This window comes from Xyrauchen texanus, chromosome 4 (genome assembly GCF_025860055.1).
Source record: "Xyrauchen texanus isolate HMW12.3.18 chromosome 4, RBS_HiC_50CHRs, whole genome shotgun sequence".
Taxonomy (NCBI): domain Eukaryota; kingdom Metazoa; phylum Chordata; class Actinopteri; order Cypriniformes; family Catostomidae; genus Xyrauchen; species Xyrauchen texanus.
Genome location: NC_068279.1, coordinates 1671303 through 1688802, shown reverse-complemented (window position 1 = coordinate 1688802; position 17500 = coordinate 1671303). Strand labels below are relative to the sequence as shown.

At 42.6% G+C, this 17500-nt stretch overlaps 1 protein-coding gene across 1 annotated transcript in view; it reads left to right on the top strand.

Annotated features, from left to right (window-relative positions):
- The window catches only part of cita (citron rho-interacting serine/threonine kinase a), a 147557-nt gene that overhangs the window by 62195 nt on the left and 67862 nt on the right, over positions 1-17500 (top strand). The window contains exons 14-17 of the mRNA XM_052125463.1: positions 7490-7660; positions 9888-9941; positions 12322-12375; positions 16534-16674. Coding sequence (XP_051981423.1) covers positions 7490-7660; positions 9888-9941; positions 12322-12375; positions 16534-16674 — 420 coding nt within the window. The remainder of the gene's footprint in view (positions 1-7489; positions 7661-9887; positions 9942-12321; positions 12376-16533; positions 16675-17500) is intronic.

Genomic DNA, 17500 nt, shown 5'->3' with positions numbered 1-17500 from the left:
GTTGAAGCACTCGCGTATGCAACCTAGTTCATGCTTTGCAACTTAAAATGTCTGTTATTCGCCACTTAGCAGTGATTGTGTAGTATAGTGGGAAATAAACATTTGGTGGAGTCGTTCCGTGTGTCCAAAGACGAGATCCACTCAATCCTTTTGTTATTGAATAATGCATCTTTTAGTACACTTTCTGTTCTTTACAGTCACTGGTTGATTTAAAACAACAAAATATAAACGTTTAATTCTAATCACACATTACACGGATGCGGTAAAGAAGCCATTCAACTCTCTTCTTAATATGCGCTCGGCCGAAACACTTCTGTAAGACGCTCGCTGAACTGTCCCTATTCTTAAAGAGACAGTACCGTTTTTTTAGCACTCACTCAACAATGTAAATAGCACATTTATTGCATGAAAACAATTCATATGCAATATAATAGGCAATTTCAAGACTCCTATTAATTGATGGAATACGTGGATTTTATTGTAGATTTTTAAACAGCTAAAATGTGACCAACATGTTGACAGACTATTGATAAAATACACATTTATAAATTTATATTTTCGTAATGTATTGTCTCAAAACCCAGAATAAGTCCTTTTCTTTGAAAGAGATCCTAGAATCATTGATTCAAGATTTGTAGCTATACGAGCTTGAAATAAAAAAATTTTAATTGGGAATTGGGAAGAAATACATTTTTTATAAAAACCTGTTCCCTAAAATGATTTGTAAGCGGAGACTACCAAAAGAATGGTAGTTTCGTTTTTTGTGTGGGTGTGTGTGTGTGTGTGTGTGTGTGTGTGTGTGTGTGTGTGTGTTTTTTTATGACCCGCTTCCTTGTTATTTGAACTTTAATAAAGGATGCATTAAAGAGGGGCCTGGGTAGCTCAGCGAGTATTGATGCTGACTAGCACCCCAGGAGTCGCGAGTTTGAGTCCAGGGTGTGCTGAGTGACTCCAGCCAGGTCTCCTTAGCAACCAAATTGGGCCGGTTGCTAGGGAGGGTAGAGTCACATGGGGTAACCTCCTCGTGGTCCCTATAATGTGGTTCTCGCTCTCAATGCGGCATGTGGTGAGTTGTGCATGGATGCTGCGGAGAATAGTGCGAAGCCTCCAACGCTACGTCTCCACGGTAACACGCGCAACAAGCCACGTGATGAGATGCGTGGATTGATGGTATCACGCGTGGAGGCAACTGAGATTCGTCCTCCACCCCTTGGATTGAGGCGAGTCACCATGGATGGATTGGTAATGTGGCAAACCGGGCATTTTCTCGGTGGGCCGACGCACTTTGCGGCCGATCAGAGGCGGACTTGCCATCGGGAGAACCGGGCCGGCCACGAAACTGGCAGAATGGCTCCCGATAAAATGAAATGAGCCGCCGCTGCATGACGGGCCACAAAACAGTGCCACGATGGGGCAGGGATATGCAGAAAAGGATAGTGATACCCCGTAATTGAGGACAGGCCGAGGAGACTCGTCTAAATGGTGGCTAATCGCTAATCATCATACGTCATTAATTTCCTCCACAAGCAAATCATGTTGCCTTTTTTCTCAGCGTTTCTTCCCTGCGGTTTGTCACGGTTTCTTCTAAATGGTTAAAATAGTAATTTGTTCCATATCAAGACGTGTCAACACAAACAATCTTGCTATAAGCGGCCGCTTGGGGCCCCCGAGCCACCAGGGGGCCCCATAAAGCAGAGTGTACACAGCTCAGCCACAACATTAAAACCATGCTACCAAAACAGCTCTGACCCGTCGAGGCGTGGACTCCACAAGACCTCTGAATGTGTCCTGTGGTGTTTGGCACCAAGACGTTAGCAGCAGGTCCTTTAAGTCCTGTAAGTTGAGAGGTGGATCGGACTTTTGGTCCAGGACATCCCATAGATGCACAATCGGATTGAGTTCTGGGGAATTTGGAGGTTAAGTCAACACCTTGAACTCTTCATCATGTTCCTTAAACTGCTGAATGAGGCCACTGCCATCAGGGAATACCGTTGCCATGAAGGCGTGTACCTGGTCTGCAACTATGTTTAGGTTGGTGGTATGTGTTAAAGTAACACCCACATGAATGCCAGGACCCAAGGTGTCCCAGCAGATCATTGCCCGGAGCATCACACTGCCTCCACTGTGGCACCGGCATGCCTTCTTCCCATGGTGCATCCTGCTGCCATCTCTTCCCCAGGTAAACGACACATACGCACCCGGCCGCCCATGTGATCTTAAAAGCAAACATGATTCATCAGACCAGGCCATCTTCTTCCATTGCTCCATGGTCCAGTTCTGACGCTAACGTGCCCATTGTAGGTGCTTTCGAGGGTGGACAGGGGTCAGCATGGGCTACGCATCCCCATACACTGCACTGTGTCTTCTGACACTTTTCTATCATGGCAATTTGCGCTACAGTAGCTCTTCTGTGGGATCAGACCAGACGGGCTAGCCTTCGCTCCCCACGCGCCTCAATGAGCCTTGGGCGCCCATGACCCTGTCGCCGGTTCACCGGTTGTCCTTTCTCGGACCACTTTTGGTAGGTAGTAACCACTGCATCCCGGGAACACCCCACAAGACCTGCCGTTTTGGAGATGCACTGACCCAGGCGTCTAGCCATCACAATTTGGCCCTGTTGAAGTCGCTCAGATCCTTACACTTGCCCATTTTTCCTGCTTCCAACACATGAAATTTAAGAACTGACTGTTTAATTGCTGCCTAATATATCCCACCCCAGATATAATAGATGTTATTCACTTTACATGTCAGTGGTTTTAATATTGTGGCTGATTAGTGTATGTTTTATATACTAAAAGCTGTAAGACTCCGGTATCCATAATGGCTCAGGTATAGGGGGCCCCCTAGTGGCCCGAGAAGGAAGGGAAAATGCAATGATCCAATGACCCCCATATGCTCAGAAATGGCTCTGCAACCATTCATTCGACTTTTAATTAATTTGACATTCTAGTTATTTTCTTTATATGTCCATTATTAAATAATTATTTTACCAGGTTTAGTCCCTAGATATTAAAATAATGTATTCTCTTTCAGAGAGACCTGGTCAAAATAGCAGCAGAACACATCTCAACATTGATAATGACACTAACAACTTCACAACACACTATAACTAACATAAAAAATGACACTGGCCTACTTTTCTGTTTAAAAAAAAAGCCTTTTTTAGGCACCAGAGTCCATTGTGAAAGTGGTCTTCTGGTTGTTAACCGTATTTGTCAAAGCTAACGCACGAGTGTCTTTTCAAGTCCGTTCTCATCTGAGGATTGTGAGCTCATGAATCATAATGGTTCTTCGATTTGGGCCTTTATGAAGGCGAATGGATTCGTGACTGTTCTTTTGAGTAATGATGGGAGCTGAGAGCGGCGACATGGAGATATGATGAAAGGTTTGAATGTGCCTTGAAACGTCTGGTCTCCATGGAAACAGCGGAATGGTTGTTTATGATGCTGTGGGTCTGTAGCAGAGTATTGTTCAGCATTGTAATAAGACGTAATGAGCATTAATATTAAACTATATAAAACATTTGTAGGTTTAATATTAGCTTTAAGCACCAGTGCCTTCCTGATCTTATAGAGCAGTTGTGCAAACTGGTGACACGTTTTCATGTACTGCTAACGTAAACAAAGAACTACTTAACGGTTTGGATCAGTGTGATGAAAAATGATTTGAAAAAAGAAAACAACAGTCATGAGTGTTTTTTTGTCGTCTGTCTGGCTGGAGCTCAACGGCTTGCTGTGTTATAAACATCAGCTCCAGGCTTTATGGGGAATGATGTCTCTCTCAGTGAAACTGCATTTAAAGGTGCCGTTCTCTAGAGAGAGCGTGCCTCAGGTTCTAATGAGGAAGAGCTTGATTTGTTTTTGAATTTTCTCCTTTTTTTGAATGCCCAATCCCCAGTGTGCTTTTTCAGTCCTCGTGGTCGCGTAGTGAGTCGCCTCAATCCGGGTGGACCTCCGCGTCTCCAAGCTGCCTCCGCGTCTGAGACCATCAACCCGCGCATCTTATCAGTGGCTTGTTGAGCGTGTTGCCACATAGACATAGCATGTGTGGAGGCTTCACGCCATCCCCCGCGGCATCCACGCACAACTCACCACGCGCTCCACATGTGTTTCACGTGTTTACATACAGTATTGCCAAAGCATCTCTCTTGCTCCTCTCTCGCTCTCGCTCTCGCTCTCTTGCTCTCTCTCACTCGCTTTCACTCTCTATCCCTCTCTCTCTCTTGCTCGCTTGCTCTCTCGCGCTCGCCCTCTCTGTCGCCCTCTCTCCCTCCCTCTATCTCTATCTCTCGCCCTCCCTCTTTCTCTATCAATTTCTTTCTCTCTCCCTCCCTCTTTCTCTCTCGCCCTCGCTCTCTCTCTCTCGCTCGCTTCGCTCTTTCTCAATTGTTTTCAATTGAAAAGTACTTTATTGGCATGATTGTGTTTACATTCAGTATTTCCAAAGCATTAATACAGAACATATTCTCTCTCTCACTCTCTCTCCCTCGCTCTCTCTCTCCCTTTCTCTCTCTCTCCCTCCCTCCCTCTCTCTCGCACTCTCCCTCTCTCTCTCTCTGTCCCTCCCTCTCTCTCGCACTCTCCCTCTCTCTCTCTGTCTCTCCCTCTCTCTCGCTCTCTCCCTCTCTCTCTCCCTCTCTCTCTCTCGCACTCTCCCTCTCTCTCTCTGTCCCTCCCTCTCTCTCGCTCTCTCCCTCTCTCTCTCCCTCTCTCTCTCTCGCACTCTCCCTCTCTGTCCCTCCCTCTCTCGCTCTCTCCCTCTCTCTCTCCTCCCTCTCTCTCTCTCTCTCTCTGTCCCTCCCTCTCTCGCTCTCTCTCTCCCTCTCTCTCCCTCTCTCTCTCTCTCTCTCTGTCCCTCCCTCTCTCTCGCTCTCTCCCTCTCTCTCTCCCTCCCTCTCTCTCTCGCACTCTCCCTCTCTCTCTCTCTCTCTCTGTCCCTCGCACAATTGTTCTTGTATCATATGTGTGTGAGAGAGATTCACATCTGCCCTGATAAGCTGTCCAGTGACTGTTAACATTTACCACCATCTAAACTGTTACTAGAACTGTTTACAAGCCACTAACCGGATCGATTCTGACATTTTACATTCTTAATGTCTCGGTGTTCTTTGTAAACTCTATATACCAAAATGGCTTTTGCTCCAAATTGACTGAAGACATTTTTCAGTCTTCAGAAGATTAAATTAAACTGATTCAGATGACTGGAAGGAAGCCGTTTTCCCACAGACCTCAAATCTCAGCTTAATTAACCTGGTTTGACCTGTTGGCTTTGGTGAGAGAATTTAAGCCAGTAATCTTTCACGTTGACAGTATTTCATTATATTTCAGTCTTTCTTTGAAAAGCTTTTTGCTAATTTAAACCCTCATTAACTCGTCTGACTGCCTTAAGCAGTGCTTATTGGAACTCACAGGTGAAAAACCACATGTGGAGTTTATTACAGTACTTGCAGAACAGTACAGTACCTGTACCGTGATACAGGGGTGGAATCGGAGGGTATTTTGATACCATATGCGTGTACTGTTGTGTTTACATGCAGCTATTAATTTGGGATTTTGGGAGAACCCTAAAATCTGGTGCTGATTATGGTGCCTTAAGCAATATATGACTTGACATTGGTCCAGTGATGTGATCTTTTGATTTTAACACCCATGCAGGGCAGGACTGGGAGGAGAAATTGGCCCGGGATTTTACATCGCTGTTCTTTTCGGCATATCGCGGCGCCATTTTGTGGTCTGTTTCTTTATAACACGGTGGCTCATTTTAGCTTATCGCGGCCCATTCAGCCTGTTTTGTGGCCGACCCACCGGCCCACTTGGTTATTCCAAAGTGCATCACCCCACTGGGAAAATGCCCGGTATGCCAGATTACATCCAGCCCTGCACTCATTCTGTCTTTAAAAAACCCTCCTGCGTATTACAGTACGACTGATGATGGATTTTGTAGATACAAATAACTAAAGTGGTGGAAAAGGCAGATAACTGATTAACCAATTATTCAATAACAAAAGTATTTTTTTCCCTTTCTTACTATGACGGCCACAGACGTCAAGTCCAAAATGAATAGAAATTCCTGATACATTTTACTGCACCAAAATCCCAATAATAACCAGAGCATTTGTTTGGTGCATAACACATAAACAAGGCCTGATACACACCAGGGACTCTTATTTTGAAATAACTGAGAACTCCATGACAATGCTTTATTTTAAAGCCTAAATATTCACCAGATTGAGGGATTTGTGTATATATTTGGGATGTCAATCAATCACGTGGTTTGCCGATAATCGCATATAATGATTTAATAATTAGTATTCTATTTAAATAATTACTAATGAGATATATACTGTTGTTAATATGTGTGTGTGTGTGTGTGTGTGTGTGTATATGTATATATATATATATATATAAAACTGTTATCATTATATATTGAATTATTGTTATGTGAGGGTCTTTCTCAGCAAATATTTATTATATGCAATTAACTTGCGATTATTAATCGGCAAACCGCGTGATCGATTGGTATCCCAAATATATACACAAACCCTTAATATGGTGAATATTTAGGCTATATACACTCATCTAAAGGATTATTAGGAACACCTGTTCAATTTCTCATTAATGCAATTATCTAATCAACCAATCACATGGCAGTTGCTTCAATGCATTTAGGGGTGTGGTCCTGGTCAAGACAATCTCCTGAACTCCAAACTGAATGTCAGAATGGGAAAGAAAGGTGATTTAAGCAATTTTGAGCGTGGCATGGTTGTTGGTGCCAGACGGGCCGGTCTGAGTATTTCACAATCTGCTCAGTTACTCCCACCGGGTACCACTCATCTCCACTACAAATAGGAAAAAGAGGCTACAATTTGCAAGAGCTCACCAAAATTGGACAGTTGAAGACTGGAAAAATGTTGCCTGGTCTGATGAGTCTCGATTTCTGTTGAGACATTCAGATGGTAGAGTCAGAATTTGGCGTAAACAGAATGAGAACATGGATCCATCATGCCTTGTTACCACTGTGCAGGCTGGTGGTGGTGGTGTAATGGTGTGGGGATGTTTTCTTGGCACACTTTAGGCCCCTTAGTGCCAATTGGGCATCGTTTAAATGCCACGGCCTACCTGAGCATTGTTTCTGACCATGTCCATCCCTTTATGGCCACCATGTACCCATCCTCTGATGGCTACTTCCAGCAGGATAATGCACCATGTCACAAAGCTCGAATCATTTCAAATTGGTTTCTTGAACATGACAATGAGTTCACTGTACTAAAATGGCCCCCACAGTCACCAGATCTCAACCCAATAGAGCATCTTTGGGATGTGGTGGAACAGGAGCTTCGTGCCCTGGATGTGCATCCCACAAATCTCCATCAACTGCACTCTTGACCTCTTGTTTACACAGTACTCCAAGGTAATTCAAAGAATGCCACGGGAAATGGTACAACATTGGTAGTCTGATCACTTCTTCATTTTGTCTTTAAATCATTCAGGAGTATCACGCTCAGTTGGAGGAGATGCAGGTGACCATCAGACAGCTGGAGGAGGATCTGTCCGCCGCTCGCCGCCGCAGCGATCTGTACGAGAGCGAGCTACGAGAGTCACGACTGACCGGCGAAGAACTGAAGAGGAAAGCTGCCGAATACCAGCAGAGGATCCAGAAGGTGAGTGTGCGCGTGAGTGTGCGCGTGAGTGTGCGCGTGAGTGTGCGCGTGAGTGTGCGCGCGAGTGTGCGCGTGAGTGTGAGTGTGCGCGTGTGAGTGCGCGAGCATGTGCGCGAGCGAGCGTGTGAGAGAGCGTGTGAGTGAGCATGTGAGAGCGCGTGTGTGTGCGCGCGTGTGTCTCTGTGTTCCTGTGTGTCAGAGTGTGTGTGTGTGTGTGTGTGTGTGTGTGTGAGAGTGTGTGTGGGTCTGTCTGTGTGTGTGTGTGTGTGTGTGTGTGTGAGAGAGAGAGTGTGTGTGTATGTGTTTGTGTCTCTCTGTGTGTGTTTGTGTGTGCGTCTGTGTGTGTTTGTGTCTCTCTCTCTCTGTGTGTGTGAGTGTGTGTGTGTGTGTCTCTCTCTCTGTGTGTGTGAGTGTGTGTGTATGTGTCTCTCTTTGTGTGTGTGTGAGTGTGTGTGTATATGTCTCTCTCTCTGTGTGTGGGAGTGAGTGAGTGAGTGTGTGCGTGTGTGTGTATGTGTGCGTATGTGTTTGTGTCTCTCTCTCTCGTGTGTGTGTGTGTGTGTGTGTGTGTGTGTCTGTCTGTGTTTGTGTCTCTCTCTCTCTGTGTTTGTGAGTGTGTGTCTGTGTCTGTCTGTCTGTCTGTGTTTGTGTCTCTCTCTCTCTGTGTGTGTGAGTGAGTGAGTGAGTGAGTGTGTGTGTCTGTGTGTGTATGTGTGCGTATGTGTTTGTGTCTCTCTCTCTCTCTGTGTGTGTATGCGTGTATGTGTTTGTGTCTCTCTCTCTCTGTGTTTGTGAGTGTGTGTCTGTGTCTGTCTGTCTGTCTGTGTTTGTGTCTCTCTCTCTCTGTGTTTGTGAGTGTGTGTCTGTGTCTGTCTGTCTGTCTGTGTTTGTGTCTCTCTCTCTCTGTGTGTGTGAGTGAGTGTGTGTGTATGTGTTTGTGTCTCTCTCTCTCTGTGTGTGTGTGTGTGTGTGTGTGTGTGTGTATGTGTATGTGTTTGTGTCTCTCTCTCTCTGTGTGTGTGTGTGTGTGTCTGTGTCTGTCTGTCTGTCTGTGTTTGTGTCTCTCTCTCTCTGTGTGTGTGAGTGAGTGTGTGTGTATGTGTTTGTGTCTCTCTCTCTCTGTGTGTGTGTGTGTGTCTGTGTATGTATGTGTTTGTGTCTCTCTCTCTCTGTGTGTGTGTGTGTGTCTGTGTATGTATGTGTTTGTGTCTCTCTCTCTCTGTGTTTGTGAGTGTGTGTCTGTGTCTGTCTGTCTGTCTGTGTTTGTGTCTCTCTCTCTCTGTGTGTGTGAGTGAGTGTGTGTGTATGTGTTTGTGTCTCTCTCTCTGTGTGTGTGTGTGTGTGTGTGTGTGTGTATGCGTGTATGTGTTTGTGTCTCTCTCTCTCTCTGTGTTTGTGAGTGTGTGTCTGTGTCTGTGTCTCTCTCTCTCTCTGTGTGTGAGTGAGTGAGTGTGTGTGTGTGTGTGTGAGTGTGTGTGTGTCTGTGTATGTATGTGTTTGTGTCTCTCTCTCTCTCTGTGTGTGAGTGAGTGAGTGTGTGTGTGTGTGTGTGTGTGTGTGAGTGTGTGTGTCTGTGTATGTATGTGTTTGTGTCTCTCTCTCTCTGTGTGTGTGTGTGAGTGAGTGAGTGTGTGTGTGTGTGTGTGTGTGAGTGAGTGTGTGTCTGTGTATGTATGTGTTTGTGTCTCTCTCTCTCTCTGTGTGTGTGAGTGAGTGAGTGAGTGTGTGTGTGTGTGTGTGTGTGTGTGTGTGTGTCTCTCTCTCTCTCTGTGTTTGTGTCTCTCTCTCTCTCTCTGTGTGTGAGTGAGTGAGTGTGTGTGTGTGTGTGTGTGTGTGTGTGTGTGAGTGTGTGTGTGTGTGTGTGTGTGTGTGTGTGTGTGTGTGTGAGTGTGTGTGTGAGTGTGTGTGTGTGTGAGTGTGTGAGTGTGTGAGTGAGTGAGTGAGTGAGTGAGTGTGTGTGTGTGTGTATGTGTTTGTGTCTCTCTCTCTCTCTCTGTGTGTGAGTGAGTGAGTGTGTGTGTGTGTGTGTGTGTGTGTGTGTGTGTGTCTGTGTATGTATGTGTTTGTGTCTCTCTCTCTCTGTGTGAGTGTGTGTGTGTGTGTGAGTGAGTGAGTGAGTGTGTGAGTGAGTGTGTGAGTGTGTGAGTGGTGTGAGTGAGTGATTGAGATTATACCAGGAAATTGTGTCCTGTGATTTAAAATGTTGCTTTTGTATGTTGTGTTTCAGGCAAAGGAGCAGGGCAAAGCTGAGGTGGAGGAAGTGCTGTCTAAACTGGAGAAGGTGAGTGACCGCAGACATCTTCACTCAACGCCGACTCTGTCAAACACGTGCTGAACCAGTGAAGCCACACGTGTGTGTGTGTGTGTGTGTGTGTGTGTGTCAATCACTGAGAACTCTCTCTGTTCGTGTAGTATCATCTGGAGTGGATTCATCTTAATCAATTAATGAATGTTTTTAATGAAGAGTGTGATGAGAACCAGACTGATTTGAATGAAACTCTACATTGCTAAAATGTTGTTGTTTTAAAGCTATTTGTGGACATTAACATGTTGTTTGGGGCCTAAATGATTATTTATTTAGTCTAGAGCTTTTAAAATGATTAAAAAGACAAAAAAAGCAATTTACATGACACAATTTCTAGAATACACCTCTTCTATGATGAGCATATTTTCAGTTTCTGAGTTCAAAGTAATTTTGAAATTTTTTGGGGCATCACCTGTTGATGAACGCCCCCTTTTTTGAGCACAAACCATGAAAATGACACACCTGATCTTAAATGGTTGTATTTACGGGACCCTTTGGAGTTTGGACACAGTTGTTGTATCTTTTGAAAGAAGAAACTTTGGGCTTTATTTCACAAGTTTCACAATTAATATATGTTGTTATTTATTAACGTTAGAGAAGCTGAAGTTTATAGTAATGGACATATTTTTGATACGCAATCGCCCGCACGCGGTGGTGACGTCACTCTGCTTACATTTAATATATAATTTACCGTCTATAAATGTAATTAACGTTAACATTATACATCTTTACAAAGGTCTAAGGGTTCAACATTGATATCCGATCTCTGATTCACGATAGCAATCCTCCAGAAACAGTGATTGAGTTATTTGTACAAATGAAAACATGCGATATCAAAACGGGACTTTTATTATGAAAACATGCGATATCAAAACGGGACTTTTATTATGAAAACATGCGATATCAAAACGGGACTTTTATTATGAAAACATGCAATATCAAAACGGGACTTTTATTATGAAAACATGCGATATCGAAACGGGACTTTTATTATGAAAACATGCGATATCAAAACGGGACTTTTATTATAAAAACACGATCGCGAGATGAATCCAGTTCAACACACTTGGGTCAATCGTCCATGACAAGCATTCATTAAAAACATCCAATCGCACTTTTTGTCCATAAAAGTGATAAATGTGAGAAATATTGATATATTCTCCATTGTTTACATGAGATCTCGCCTTCGTCATCGTTCTTCATCAAACTGCAATCTGAGCAGCATTCATGTTGTAAAACTGTTTATGATCTGATATATTAGAGTCTCATAAACAAAACCAGCCATCTCCAAAGTCTATTTTTAAAAATGTGGTGTAGTTTTATTCATAATAGTCGAGCAGTGCCGTCAGATTTAGTGTCGTCTTGAGAGGCGGAGCTTAATTTTACTCTGAACACTTCCACAGATTTTACAGAGATTAAAGCTGCAGGAACTCATTTATTATTAAATCATCTTCAGATTAGAAACGAAACTTCTTTAGACTCGTGACTTTGAGGACATTGTATTTCTGGAGTGTCTTTGCACTTTTATTATTGTTTTATTTTTATTATAAAAACACGTTCAGCACAAAATATTTCCATTACTATAAACTTCAGCTTCTCTAACTTTAATAAATAACAACATATATTAATTGTGAAACTTTTCACAATTAAAAAAAAAAAAGCCCAAAGTTTCTTCTTTCAAAAGATATTACAACTGTGTCCAAACTCCAAAGAGTCCCGTAAATACAACCATTTAACTTCAGGTGTGTCATTTTCATGGTTAGTGCTCAAAAAGGGTGTGCACGTAAACAGGTTAAAAAAATAATTATTTTTCAATGACCTAAATATTTTTGAAACATGCCATATAAAAAATAAAACTCTTTCTCAAACCTTTTAACTTAAATGTGCTGTATTTCTGAGTAAACCAGGATTTTGAACAAGAAATGTAGGTTGGGACTTGATTTTATCCATTAGGACTTGACTGGATGGTGTGACAGGTGGTTGAAATCAAGAGGGATTGATGATATCGGCCGATAAGAAAAGTCGTTTCAGAAGCGGAGCAAGTGATTGCATTTTTGTTAAACATTACGAAGTCAAACTTTGTGTCTTTGGAATAACAACATATACTGAAGCATGCACAATAAGACGTGTGTAGAAAGATAAAGGGTGTATACTTTCATGTTGATACTTATCTCTAGTTTCAGACACGTTCTCTATTCTTTTGCAAAACATTTGTTTGCCACTTATGGACTTAACATACATCTGACAATTTAAAATACTCACTGTAATTACCACGTTCGTCTACAGTAATCGTTATGCTACGCTATGCTAAGAGTGTCCGTCAGCAGCTGACGTTCTGAGATCTTCTGTGTTTCAGACCAATGGCGAACAGCAGCTGAAGATACAAGAGCTGCAGGATAAACTCTCCAAGGTACCGGATGTGCACTCATTCAGAGTCGGCGAATAATCACTGAGATTTATGAACCTCACTGTGTGAATGAACATGAGCTGACCTCACATCAGTTTGTGTTCAGGTCCTAGTAAAAATTCTGTTCTTTTCTATTATATTTATATATTTTAATCAAATTAATTACATTGTATGCCAATTAATTTATCACAATTAATTGCATGTATAAATATTTGCTGGGAAAGCCCCTCAAATAACAACAATTAAACCTATAATTTATAATAATATGCACTCTCCAATGGTAGGCAATTATTTATTATGGTCTGGGGACATGATGAATTTTGTTTTACACATTATATTTTATATGATTAATCGCACTGAATCTACACGTTAAATTGAATTAATATTATAGGTCACACTTTATATTAGGTGGCCTTAACTACTGTGTACTAACATTAAATACATACAAGACTATGTACTGTTCAACTACATGTTGTTCTGCAAAATTCCCTTATTTGCTGCTACTGAGGTTGAGGTACGGGTAGGTTAAGGGTTGGGTTAGGATTAGGGGGTTAGAGTTAGTTTTTGGGGTAAGGGTTGGGTTAGGATTAGGGGGTTAGAGTTAGGTTTTGGAGTAAGGTTAGGATTAGGGGTTAGTGTTAGGTTTTGCGGTAAGGGTTGGATTAGGATTAGGGGTTAGAGTTAGGTTTTGGGGTAAGGGTTAGGATTAGGGGTTAGAGTTAGGTTTTGGGGTAAGGGTTAGGTTAGGATTAAGGGGTTAGAGTTAGGTTTTGGAGTAAGGTTAGGATTAGGGGTTAGAGTTAGGTTTTGGGGTAAGGGTTGGGTTAGGATTAGGGGTTAGAGTTAGGTTTTGGAGTAAGGTTAGGATTAGGGGTTAGAGTTAGGTTTTGTGGTAAGGGTTGGGTTAGGATTAGGGGTTAGAGTTAGGTTTTGGGGTAAGGGTTGGGTAAGGATTAGGGGTTAGTGTTAGGTTTTGGGGTAAGGTTAGGATTAGGGGTTAGAGTTAGGTTTTGGGGTAAGGGTTGGGTTAGGATTAGGGGTTAGTGTTAGGTTTTGGGGTAAGGGTTGGGTTAGGATTAAGGGGTTAGAGTTAGGTTTTGGAGTAAGGTTAGGATTAGGGGTTAGTGTTAGGTTTTGGGGTAAGGTTAGGATTAGGGGTTAGAGTTAGGTTTTGGGGTAAGGGTTGGGTTAGGATTAGGGGTTAGAGTTAGGTTTTGGGGTAAGGGTTGGGTTAGGATTAGGGGTTAGAGTTAGGTTTTGGAGTAAGGTTAGGATTAGGGGTTAGAGTTAGGTTTTAGGGTAAGGGTTGGGTTAGGATTAGGGGTTAGAGTTAGGTTTTGGGGTAAGGGTTGGGTTAGGATTAGGGGTTAGTGTTAGGTTTTGGGGGTAAGGTTAGGATTAGGGGTTAGTGTTAGGTTTTGGGGTAAGGGTTAGGATTAGGGGTTAGAGTTAGGTTTTGGGGTAAGGGTTGGGTTAGGATTAGGGGTTAGAGTTAGGTTTTGGGGTAAGGGTTGGGTTAGGATTAGGGGTTAGTGTTAGGTTTTGGGGTAAGGTTAGGATTAGGGGTTAGTGTTAGGTTTTGGGGTAAGGTTAGGATTAGGGGTTAGAGTTAGGTTTTGGGGTAAGGGTTGGGTTAGGATTAGGGGTTAGAGTTAGGTTTTGGGGTAAGGTTAGGATTAGGGGTTAGAGTTAGGTTTTGGGGTAAGGGTTGGGTTAGGATTAGGGGTTAGTGTTAGGTTTTGGGGTAAGGTTAGGGTTAGGATTAGGGGTTAGTGTTAGGTTTTGGGGTAAGGTTAGGGTTAGGATTAGGGGTTAGAGTTAGGTTTTGGGGTAAGGGTTGGGTTAGGATTAGGGGTTAGAGTTAGGTTTTGGGGTAAGGTTAGGATTAGGGGTTAGAGTTAGGTTTTGGGGTAAGGTTAGGATTAGGGGTTAGAGGTTAGGGTTAGGTTAGGGTTAGGGTTAGGATTAGGGGTTAGAGTTAGGTTTTGGGGTAAGGTTAGGATTAGGGGCTAGAGTTAGGTTTTGGGGTAAGGTTAGGATTAGGGGTTAGAGTTAGGTTTTGGGGTAAGGTTAGGGTTAGGTTTAGGGGTTAGTGTTAGGTTTTGGGGTAGGGTTAGGATTAGGGGTTAGTGTTAGGTTTTGGAGTAAGGGTTGGGTTAGGATTAAGGGTTGGGTTAGGATTAGGGGTTAGGTTTTGGGGTAGGGTTAGGATTAGGGGTTAGTGTTAGGTTTTGGGGTAAGGGTTGGGTTAGGATTAGGGGTTAGTGTTAGGTTTTGGGGTAAGGGTTGGGTTAGGATTAGGGGTTAGTGTTAGGTTTTGGGGTAAGAGTTGGGTTAGGTTTTGGAGTAAGGTTAGGATTAAGGGTTGCGTTAGGATTAGGGGTTAGTGTTAGGTTTTGGGGTAAGGTTAGGATTAGGGGTTAGAGTTAGGTTTTGGGGTAAGGTTAGGATTAGGGGTTAGAGTTAGGTTTTGGGGTAAGGTTAGGATTAGGGGTTAGTGTTAGGTTTTGGAGTAAGGGTTGGGTTAGGTTTAGGGGTTAGTGTTAGGTTTTGAGGTAAGGTTAGGATTAGGGGTTAGAGTTAGGTTTTGGGGTAAGGTTAGGATTAGGGGTTAGTGTTAGGTTTTGGGGTAAGGTTAGGATTAGGGGTTAGAGTTAGGTTTTGGGGTAAGGTTAGGATTAGGGGTTAGAGTTAGGTTTTGAGGTAAGGTTAGGATTAGGGGTTAGAGTTAGGTTTTGGGGTAAGGTTAGGATTAGGGGTTAGTGTTAGGTTTTGGGGTAAGGTTAGGATTAGGGGTTAGAGTTAGGTTTTGGGGTAAGGTTAGGATTAGGGGTTAGTGTTAGGTTTTGGGGTAAGGGTTGGGTTAGGTTTAGGGGTTAGTGTTAGGTTTTGAGGTAAGGTTAGGATTAGGGGTTAGTGTTAGGTTTTGGGGTAAGGTTAGGATTAGGGGTTAGTGTTAGGTTTTGGGGTAAGGTTAGGATTAGGGGTTAGAGTTAGGTTTTGGGGTAAGGTTAGGATTAGGGGTTAGAGTTAGGTTTTGGAGTAAGGGTTGGGTTAGGTTTTGGGGTAAGGGTTGGGTTAGGTTTAGGGGTTAGTGTTAGGATTAGGGGTTAGTGTTTGGTTTTGGGGGAAGGGTTGGGTTAGGATTAGGGGTTAGAGTTAGGTTTAGGGGTTAGTGTTATGTTTTGGGGTAAGGTTAGGATTAGGTTTAGGGGTTAGTGTTAGGTTTTGGGGTAAGGTTAGGATTAGGGGTTAGTGTTAGGTTTTGGGGTAAGGGTTGGGTTAGGATTAGGGGTTAGAGTTAGGTTTAGGGGTTAGTGTTATGTTTTGGGGTAAGGTTAGGATTAGGTTTAGGGGTTAGTGTTAGGTTTTGGGGTAAGGTTAGGATTAGGGGTTAGTGTTAGGTTTTGGGGTAAGGTTAGGTTTAGGGGTTAGTGTTAGGTTTTGGAGTAAGGGTTGGGTTAGGTTTTGGGGTTAGTGTTAGGTTTTGGAGTAAGGGTTGGGTTAGGATTAGGGGTTAGTGTTAGGTTTTGGGGTAAGGGTTGGGTTAGGTTTTGGGGTAAGGGTTGGGTTAGGTTTTGGGGTAAGGTTAGGGTTAGGTTTAGGGGTTAGTGTTAGGTTTTGGAGTAAGGGTTGGGTTAGGTTTTGGGGTAGAGGTTAGGTTTAGGGGTTAGTGTTAGGTTTTGGGGTAAGGGTTGGGTTAGGTTTTGGGGTAAGGTTAGGTTTAGGGGTTAGTGTTAGGTTTTGGGGTAAGGGTTGGGTTAGGGGTAAAATTAATCGTTTAACTACAAATGTAATTAAGTACACTTCAGATATATTTTACTCATAGGAATTTCTAGGGGTGCCAATAATTGTGACCAACTTTTAGTTGTTCTACTTCAATTAAAGGTTAGATTTTTTTATTTTTTCTTTTAATAAAAGATAAAAAGGATAAACAATGCAGATTTGTTTTCACAGCCTTCTTTGCTCATATTTACCATGGGTGCCAATATTTTTGGCCACTACTGTATATTTAAATATTCATTAAACATTTGTGTCTTTTGTCATCGCTCTATCCTTCATTATATAATGTAATGTTAATATCGCCACCATATTAGTCTTACTTTACTCCTTTAATGGAATTAAAATAACTTTGGTTATGTTTGACCTTTGACCCTGCAGGCGGTGAAGGCGAGCACTGAGGCCACAGAGCTGCTGCAGAACATCCGTCAGGCCAAAGAGCGTATGGAGAGAGAGCTTGAGCGTCTGCACAGTAAATCTGACCCCAGTGACACGCTGCGCAGACGCCTCCGAGAGACCGAGGTAAAGCTGACTGCTTTCGTAAACTAGTGCAGGCGTGTTTATACTAGGACAGGGTAAAATATCGATTTCCAGATGCATTGCAATTTTCATTTGAACAATATTGATTCCTAAATGTCGAGTACACTCTCGCTAATATGCGCTCATTTTCAGACGCTCTTTATGAAATGCTGGTTTTCTTAAAGAGACAGTACATTGTTGTACAGGGTTCTAACAAGGTCCTTGACGTGCTAAGTGCTTGAATTTAGCTTTTAAAAATGTAGGGACTGAAATACCTGGAAAATCGCTTGAAATTTAAATATAACATTTGTACAATCTACTGCATGTCCATCAAAGAATCCTTTTATCACTGAATAATGTTTCTTTTGATATCCTTTCTGTTCTTTATAGTCAGTTGCTGATTAAAAACGACAAAAATAGAAACATTAAAGTCTAATCACACATAACACGGACGTGGTAAAGAAGCCATTCGACTCTCTCGTTAATATGCGCTCAGCCGAAACACTTCTGTAAGACGCTCGCTGAACTGTCCCTATTCTTAAAGAGACAGTACCGTTTTTTAGCACTCGCTCAACAAATGAATGTAAACATAATGTAAAACTTGTAAATTTCACACATGATTTCAAACAGCGACTGCTCATATCATTATTATTAATGCAATTTTATTACATTATATTAATTGATAGAATTTGTAAATTTTTAAAAATGTGATTTTAATAATTCACCAAGGGATCGATGACCTGAACCACAGGTCACACCAGGAGTACTGAACCTTTAAAAAACTGTAGGATAAAACTGCCAGTCAAATGAGTAGTTATTGAGAGTGTGT